Source organism: Argopecten irradians, unplaced genomic scaffold (assembly GCF_041381155.1).
Source record: "Argopecten irradians isolate NY unplaced genomic scaffold, Ai_NY scaffold_0498, whole genome shotgun sequence".
NCBI lineage: Eukaryota > Metazoa > Mollusca > Bivalvia > Pectinida > Pectinidae > Argopecten > Argopecten irradians.
This window is the reverse complement of record NW_027187965.1, coordinates 1-8,884: the sequence shown is the minus strand read 5'-3', so window position 1 is coordinate 8,884 and position 8,884 is coordinate 1. Positions and strand designations below refer to the sequence as shown.

Sequence of the window (8,884 nt, the reverse complement as noted above, 5' to 3'; positions counted from 1 at the left end):
ACTTTCATGGGTTTTTCTATGCTGGGGTGGGGGGAGGGGGGGGGGGGAACTTGGGGTAGGGGGTCGGGGGGGATGGGGGGGGGGCTTGGGGGGGGGGGACAGGGGGGGGGGGAGGCGGGGGGGGGGGAAGGGGGGCAGGGATCGGGGAGGGGAAGGCTTTTGGGGGGATAAAAGCTGCAACAAAACTGAAGGGGGGGGGGGGGGGGGGACATGGGAGGGGGACTGTAGGTGGGGGGCGTGGGGGGGGGGATGGGGAAGGGATGGGACGGGGGGGGAGGAAGGAATAGCGGAATGGGGGAATAAAAAAAAAATCCTGGGGGGAAGAGGAAGGGGGGGGAAGGGGGTGGGGGGGGGGGTGGGGAGACTAATGAAATAGGTATATAGAAACGCTGAATTGAAACACAGAAGAAATTCCATGGGAGAGGGGGGGGGGGGGAAGAGACTGGAGGTCAATGGGGGGTCTTTCCCGGGGGATTGGGGGGGACGGGGGGGGGGGAAGGGAGGGGGGGGAAGTGGGGGGGGGAGGGGGGGAGGGGAGGGGGGGGGGGGGCTGGGATGAAGTATGTAGGGGTGGGGACAGGGGGGGGGGGGGGGGGGGTAACCGGGGAGGGGGGGGGGGGGAATGGGATACGCACGGAGGGGGGGGGGGGGGCGGGGGGGGGGAAGGGGGGGGCAATGGGGGGAGGGAAAAAGGGGAAAACGGGGGGGATTAACGGCGATTAAACGGGGGGGGGGGGGAGGGGGGGATGGGGGGGAGGGGGGGGGGGGGAGGGGTAAAAACATTGTCAACCCGGGCGAGAGAGCAAGGGGGGGGGGGGGAGACAGGTGGTAGCGGGGGGCGGGACGGGGGGGGGATGAACAAAAACATTGGGGTGGGGACACCTTGCTTAAGATGGGGATACTAGTGGGGGAAGGCGGGGGTTAAATGCTAAAGGGAGGGGGGGGACGGGTAGGGGGGGGGGGAAGAAGGACGGGGGGAGGGATGGGGGGGGGGGGGGAAAAAGCAGTTGGGACGGAGGGGGTGTCTGATGAAATTACGGAGGGATTGGGAGGAGGGGGGCGGCGCTAAACTGTAAGGTATATTACGAAATCAAAGGGGGGTGAACAATGGGTTGCGGTTTTCAGACACGTTGGTGGTCAGGGGGGGGGGGGGGGGGGAGGGGAGGGGGGGCTGGGGGAACGTAGGGTGTCGGGGACGATGGGGAATTGGAAGGGTGGGGGGGGCGTTGAAATAGGCATGGGGGAGGCGGGGGGGGGGGACAGGGGTCGAAGGGTGTAAGCTACGGGGTTGCCGAATGGGGGGGGAAGGGGAAAGACTTACGGCCTTGTGGGGGGCCCCCCCCCCGAGAAGGGAATGTGAAAGGGACCAGGTACAATAAGGGTGGGGTCGTAGGGGAACAGGAGGGCGGGGGGGGGAGATGTACAGTCATGGGGGGGGGGGAGGGAATTGTGGGGAGGAATGGGGCGGGGGAGGGTGACGTGGGGGCACGGGAGGGAGGGGGGGGGAGGGGGGAGGAGGGGGGGGGGATTCTAGTCAGGGAAATGTAATAGGGGGGGGGGACACTGGACGCGGGAGGTGTTACGCGGTGGAGGGGGGGGCAGATGAATGGATGGCGGGGGGTGGGGGGGGGGGGGGGGAACGAGAAGGTGGGGATGGGATTGGGGGGATGCGAGGGGGGAGGGGGGGGGGTAGACCAAGGGGGAGTGGGGAACCACTGGCATAGGGGGGGGGGGGGGGACGTAACTCGGGGGAAGGGAGGGATTCAATTGGGGGGGGGGGGGGGGGTGTGGGGGGGGGGCACGAAGGGGGACAGGGAGGGGCTTTACGGGGTTCCGATCTGAAGGGGGGGGGGGGGGGGGGGGGGGGTGGGGCTAACCTGATATAAATATTAACCAAAAGGGGGGATGGCGGGGAGGAGTAAACGAGAAATGGGGGGGTATTTTAGCGGCGGAGGGGCGTGGGAAGGAGGGGGGGGCATGGGGGATCGGGGGAAGAAGGGGAGGGTGGATGGATTTGAGATAGGAAAGGGGGAGGATGGTGAGGTGGGGATAAGGGGGGGGGGGCGGGCTTTTGGGGGGGGAGGGGAGGAAACTGGGGGGTGACACTATTGAAATCGGATTGCGGGGGCGAACGGGGGGACCATCGGGGTAGGGGGGGGGGGCGGGGGGAGGGAGGGAGGGGGGGGGGGGCGAAAGGGGGTGGGGGGGCGGGGAAGGAGGGGATGGAGGGTGTAGGAACGATTTGGGGGAAAGCCTGGGGGTATGGGGCATTAGAATAGGGGGGCAGGGGGTTTCGGGGGGGGGGAGGGGGGGGAAAAATTAATTATGCTTAAACGTTGGGTGGGGGGGGGGGAAGGGGTAGGGGGAGGGGGAAGAGGGGGGGTCGATGGGGAGGGTTTGCTACATGTGGGGGGGAGGGGAAGGGGGGTGGGGGGGGGGAGATCGGAAAAGGGTGGGGGTGGCGGGGTACAGGGGGGGATAGTGGGGTGAAGGAGGGAGAGGCGGGGGGGGGGGGCTACTTAGGGGGCGGGGGGGGGGGGAGGGGGTGGGGGGGGAGGGGGGGGCAAAATTTTGAAAAGGAGGGGGGGGGAAGTGGGGGGGGAGGGGGGGGGGGGGGGGACACTGGAAGGGGGGGGGGGGGGGGGAGGGGAAGGGCCGGGGGGGTTTCGGGGGGGGGGGGGGGGGGGGAGGGGTGGGGGGGGGGGGGGACAGGGCGGAGGCGGAGGGTGGATGGGGGGGGGGGAGGGTATGAGAAGGGGGGGGTTAGGAGGGGGGAAGGGGGGGGATCGGGGGGGGGTATCAAATTGGGATTTGTGTTTTGACGGGCTAAGGCGATATGGGGGGGGGGGAGCGGGGGGGGGGGGGATGGGGGGGCTGGGGGGGGGGGGGGGGGAGCTAAAGGGGGGAAGGGGGGTGTTCGCGGGGGGGGGGGTGGGGGCGGACGGGGGGGGAGGAGGGCGGGGGGGGCTTGGGGGGGGGCAACTTTCGGGGGAAGGATCCGACTTTGGGGTCGGGGGGGGGGGGGGGCATAACATTTTAGGGGAAGGGGGGAGGGGGGAGGGGGAGGGGAAATTACAAACAGGGGGGGGGGGGGTGGGCGGGGGGGGCAGGGGGGGGGGGACTTTTTCGGGAGGGGGGGGGGGGGGGGAGGAGATGCAGAGGGGGGGGGCAGGGGGGGGGGGAGGGGGGTGGGGAAGGGGGGGGGGCGGGCCGGACATCTAAATAACGGGGGGGGGGGGAGGGGGTAAATTGGCGGAGGAATGGGGTGGGGGGGGGAGAATATTCAATATACAATGAGGGGGGGGCAGGGGGGGAATACATTTATACAGGGGGGAATTGACACTTAAATAAAGCAATTATCGAGCTAGCCAGGGGGAGCGGGAACGGAAAAGGGGGGGAAATAAGTTCATAACGGATAGGGGGGGGGGCGATAGGGAAAAAAATGGGTGGGGGTGGGGGGGGGGGGGGCGGGGGGGAGACGAAAGAAGAAGGAGAAGGGGGGGGGGGGGGGGGGGGGGGGTGCCGGGTGTGGGGTGGAAGCGAGGAGGTCTGGGGGGGAATGGGCGGGGGATATCTAGGGGAGAGGAAGGGGGGGGGGGGGGAAGGGGAACGGAGGGGACATCAAGGGGGGGGGGGGAGGGGGACGTAAGGGGGAGGGGTGGAAGGGGGCAATGGGATGGGGGGGGCGGGGGGAGGGGATTATGGGGGGGGGGGAGATCCGAAGGGAGGGGGGGGGCCAAGGGTGGGGCATGGGCGAGGGGCAGGGGAAAACAAAAAGGGGGGGGAGGGGGGGGGGGCGGCTGGGGAAATAGCGGGTGGGGGGGGGGGTTACATGAGCACCCCGAATGGGGGGGGGGGGGGGGGCGGGTCGTGGGGTAGGGGGGGGGGTGGGGGGGCGGGGGGGCATCATGGGGAGCAATATTAAGGGGGAGGAGGAGGGGGGTATCTGGAGCGGGCAGAATTATCCGTTGGGGACATGGGGGGGGGGGGGGGCGACGGGGGGGGGGGGCGTGGGGGGGGGGAGGGGGGGGGATTTATAAATCATATTTGGCTGGGGGGGAGGGGGGGGGGGGGGGGGGGGCGGGGAGATGGCTATTCTGCGGGGGGGGGAGGGGGGGTTGAGGGGGATTGCGGGGGGGGGGGGGCGGGAAAGCTAAAGGGGGGAGTGAGGTGTTTCGGGGGGGGGGGTGGGGGGGGTGGGGGGACGGGGCGGGCTACATTGGGGCAAGGACGGGGGGGGGGGGGGGTGGGCTGGGGGGCGGGCAGGGGGGGGGGGGGGGGAAGTAGGGGGCGGGGGGGGGGGGGGGGGTTGGGGGCGGGGGGGGGGGGGGGAAAAAAATATCAAAGGGGGGCAGGGGGATGGGTGCGGGGCGGAGATGGCGGTGGGGGACTGGGGGAGGCTCACGACAGGAGGAGGGGTGGGGGGGGGGGGGGGGGGGGTGGTATGGGGAGGAGAGGGGGGGCACGGGGGGGGGGAGGAGGGGGGGGGAATGGGGGAAGGCGGGGGGGGGGGGGGTAGGGAGGCGAAAACTAAGGGCGGGGGGGGACGGGGGGCGGGGGGAGTGGTGGAGGGGGAGTTGGGGGGGGGGAATGAGGGGGCGGGACGCGGGGGAGAGGGGGGGGGAGTTGAAGAGGGGGGGGGTGGGGGAAAGGGGGGGATGGGGGATGAGATGGGCGGGGAGGGCCGGGGCGGGGAGGGGATGGGAGGAATGGGTGGAACGAAAATGGGGGGGGGGGAAAGGGGGGGGGGAGGGGGGGGGGGACGGGGGGGGGCGGGGGGACAGGGTATAAGGGGGGGGGGAGGGGGGGGGGGGCGGGGGGCGGGGGGATCCAAGGAGGAACGACGGGACGGGGGGGGGGGGACGGGGGGGGGGGGGGATAGGGGGGGGGGGGGGGGGGGGGGGGGGGGGGAAGGGGGGGGGGGTGGGGTAGGGGGGGTGACGGGGGCCCGCGGGATGGAGTGTGGGGGGGAGGGCGGGGGGGGCTGGGGCGGGGCGGGCGCGGGAAGGTCCGGGTAGTGCTGGGGCCTCTGTCGCGGGTGGGCAGGGAGGCTCGGTGGGGGGGGGAGGGGGCCCGCTACACAAAAAAGGGGAAAACAAATAAAAAAAAAAATAAAAAACCAAAAAAAAAAATAGTTGGCGGCGGGGGGGGGGGGCAAAAAAACTCATATAAATGTAAACGACAACCAATTACTGGGGGGGGGTGGCGAGGGGAGAGTGGGGGGAGGTAGGGACAATCGAAATCATAAAAGAAACACGGGGGGGGGGGGTGGGCGGCAAAAAGGGGCGATGGCATGGGGGGGGGGCGGTCTGGGGGGGTGGGGGGGGGGGTGGGTCGGGGTATGCGGGAGAGGGAGGCGGGGGGGGAGGGGGGGGGGTCATGTTGGACGGGGGGGGAGGGGGGGGGGGAGGAGGGGGTGGATCCAAGACAACCTCAAAAACACAGGGGGGGGGGGTAGGGCGGGGGGGGGGGGGGGGCCAGGGGCGGTAGGGGCGGGGGGCGGGCGTCCTAAGAACCTTTTTTGGTAAATTGGAGGGGAATGGTGAATCCCCCCTTGCCCATTTACTCACCATCAATTTTTGGCTACGTTTTGGGATGGTGGGGTCGGGTTGGTGTTGTGGGCAGGGGCGGAGTATGGGCGGGTGGGGGGATTGGCGTGTGGGGGTAGGGGGGGGGAGTGTTTGATAAGGGGTTTGTATGACTTTGGGGGCGTGGATTTGATTCGGGGTGGTTTATATGGTTTTTTTTTTAGTACATACTCTTAATCTTCAAGTGGGAGGGGTGCTGTTTCTAGTTTCAAACCGTTGGGAGCCTAGGGGAGGGGTGTTGTGTGAGTGGGGGGGGGGGGGGGGGCGGGGGGGGGTGTCTGTGGGGGGGGGGCGTGGGGGGTGTGGTTGGTTGAAACATAATAATGTGTGCTCTGGGGACGGGGGGGGGGGGCGGGGGGGAAAAAATAACTATATCCATTGCTAAACACATGGTCCCCCTAGTTCGCCCCCCCCCCCCCCTTTTTTAGACAATTGGCGTCGGGGGTTTGCCACACGTATGAGAAACATTGAGTTAGGGGGGGGTCCTATGGGGGGGGGAACTACCATGGGGGCGCCCAACGCGGGGACTGTGGGTCTGTCAGGGGGTGTTCCATATCAGACACAATGGATCATGTTATCTTGTAAGGGGGGGGGGGGGGGGGGGGGGGAGGGGGGGAGGAGGCAGCAAGTCGGAAAATTCAAGGTACCAGTTGTATGTCGGTTAACAAGAGGGGTTGAAAAAAAAACCCTTGTTGAGAATTTACACATAAGAACATATGGTTGTAATTTTCGATACTTAGTAACCCACAATCAGTTTCAAGCATTGGGGGGGGGGGGGGGGAAGGGAATGATGATGCAGCAACATTAACAGGGGGGGGGGTATATAAGATGGGGATTTACACGGCGGGGGGGTTGTAGTCAGCGGGGGGAAAAATCGGAGGTATACGAAAGCTGAGCTGGGGGGGGGGTGGGTGGGAAAGGAAATAAGGTTTTATATTCTTAGTTGTCTCCCAAATTGTTGAGAGTTATGTTTTTTTCGGTTTGGTGACTTGTACTTTGGTTTAAGGACGTTTATTTGTTATTAGTTAACGCTTTGTTTTTTGTTTGGTCATGTTACAATGTGGGCTAGACAGGGGGACGTCATTCCTCTGTGTATCTACATATAAGGGCGGTGTGGGTTGCGTCTCATACTTTATGCCACTCGACGTGTAAGGGGTAACTCTCCATTAGGTTCTTTATACATTGAATTTATACATTCAGATGCTTAGAAATACATTTTACAATTTAGGGGCTAGTTGCACACAAAATTAACAAAGACTAGTCATGACAAAAAGAAAAAATCTTTCCTTCTTGTGATATTCCCATTGGTTGTCCATAGAACATACTTTCCCCCGTTCATATTCTTAAAAATTGACATCTCAAAAAAGAATAAATGTAAAAAACCCCCCCCCCCCCCAGGGTTTTATACAATGTTCGTAATAAATCCTATGTTTGACTTCAAACTAAAATTTAACAAGTTTTAATGTAAAAGGGGCGTGACATAAAACATGGCCTTGGGGATTATAAGTGTAGGGGGGGAATGATCAGTACCATTTCAAAGATTCTACTTATTGCCGTGTAAATTGCCATTAAATTACATGGTCATTGTAACGGGGAAAAATTTACAAATAATTCCATAATCCACTATACAGCTCGGTGTAAAGTCTTGTATAGAAGCATAAATATGGTTTATTAAATTATTATCGATTAAAAAAACATATATTATCCATTTAGATATAGGGCTTTTTTTTGAAATTCTAATCCGATTAGGGTTAAGGGGGGGGGGTCATGGTGGGTTGGGGGGGGGGGGGGGGGGAGGGGGAAGGGGTGCATTTTATTAATGGGCTGTTCGTTATGCAATTGAACTTAGCTAATAAGTATTCTTATCAATTTAATCTTTGTAGAATGATTCAAGTGCTGTGTTTGTGGAAACATAGAAAAGAGATGTAAACCAAATTATTTAAAAAATCTGAAAAATAATACGAAAATGTATAAACAAAGTTCTTAATTGTGAAAAAAACCATTGTGAACGACAGAAATAGCAAACACCCGCGCGGGGAGGATAAAATAATAACCCCCCAAAAAGTGTGTTTTATAACCCAAGCGAATGTACGAATACGTTGACAGGGGTTCATGATTATGTGTTTGAAATGATTTTCAATTAGTAATTGACCTGAAACCCTTTTTATGTGAACCAAACAATGGAAAAACATGTGTGGCTGAAAACAAATACCCCAATAATCCCTTTTTACCAACATTAAAGTGTGTAAGTTTCCCGAAAAAAAAAAAAATCTGTATGTGAAGTACATCAATGTTCGGTATTTAAAAAATATTGTAGTAGTATATTGAGTTACCAGTGCACCACCACCAGGGGGGTTTCCATTTTTTTTTACACATCAGGCCTTAGTATATAGATTTATTTTTTTTTTTTTTTTTATTCCCAATAGGGACATATTAAAGAAAAATTGTTTGTTCCTTGGTCACAGAAGACTGCACACAAGGGAGTTATATAGTAATAGGTTATCTGGGAAAAATTGGGGATTTTTTAATTTTTCACCGCACTTCACATTGTTTGACACAGTACCCAACCCCCCCCCCCCACACCCACCCTCTCCCCCAAAAAAAAATATCCATTCATAAATTTAAATTGGTTATTTTTAATTTCAAATAATTAATTTACAATTGTTGTATATATACATCTGTATGTGTGTCATGTGTGAACGGGGATGAGACCAACTCAAATATGAAAAAATCAGTAGAGGAGACTACTCCTTATCACCTATTCTGATGTTCCATTTTACTAAATTGATATAAAATGTTTTGTCCACAACAACAAATCCCCTACACACCAACCCGACTACCGCAGTATACCCACTCTAAGCCCAATCCAACAAAAAAGATGAGCAATTAATAACACTCACCAAACAAACCAACTATCTCGCCGAGAACATAGAAAAATATTTACAATTCGATTTACGTTCTGTATGTAAGCCATAGGAGACTTTGTAAAGAATTACGTGTAAAGGTAATGAGAGTATCATTGTTTAAGAGAACCAATTTGCAAGATGAACAGATGAATCCATGCCTCGTTAATCTGTGAATCAATTACCTTCTTTAACAATGAAATACAAGGCCGACGGGGGTAAGACGTGTAAAAACAAGGACCCCGGTAAAGTGAACCATTGGCCTTTGTCATTTATGGGTTCAATAGGACCTCGATAAACGATACATATCCTCGATTTAGTGATCAAGAGTCTCGGTTAACAGTGATTATCATCGGCCACGGGTTTAGTGATTCGTGGCCTCCGTTTAGTATC

At 59.5% G+C, this 8,884-nt stretch overlaps 1 protein-coding gene across 1 annotated transcript; it reads right to left on the bottom strand.

The window, feature by feature from the left end:
- Positions 1–2,881: 2,881 nt before the first annotated feature.
- On the bottom strand, positions 2,882–4,798 carry LOC138312859 (uncharacterized; the record flags this gene model as incomplete). The annotated part of the gene is made up of 3 exons (XM_069253593.1): positions 2,882–2,895; positions 3,998–4,026; positions 4,686–4,798. Coding segments are annotated over 3 exons (156 nt in total), but the record flags the coding sequence as incomplete, so codon positions are not given.
- Between the last annotated feature and the right edge of the window lie 4,086 nt (positions 4,799–8,884).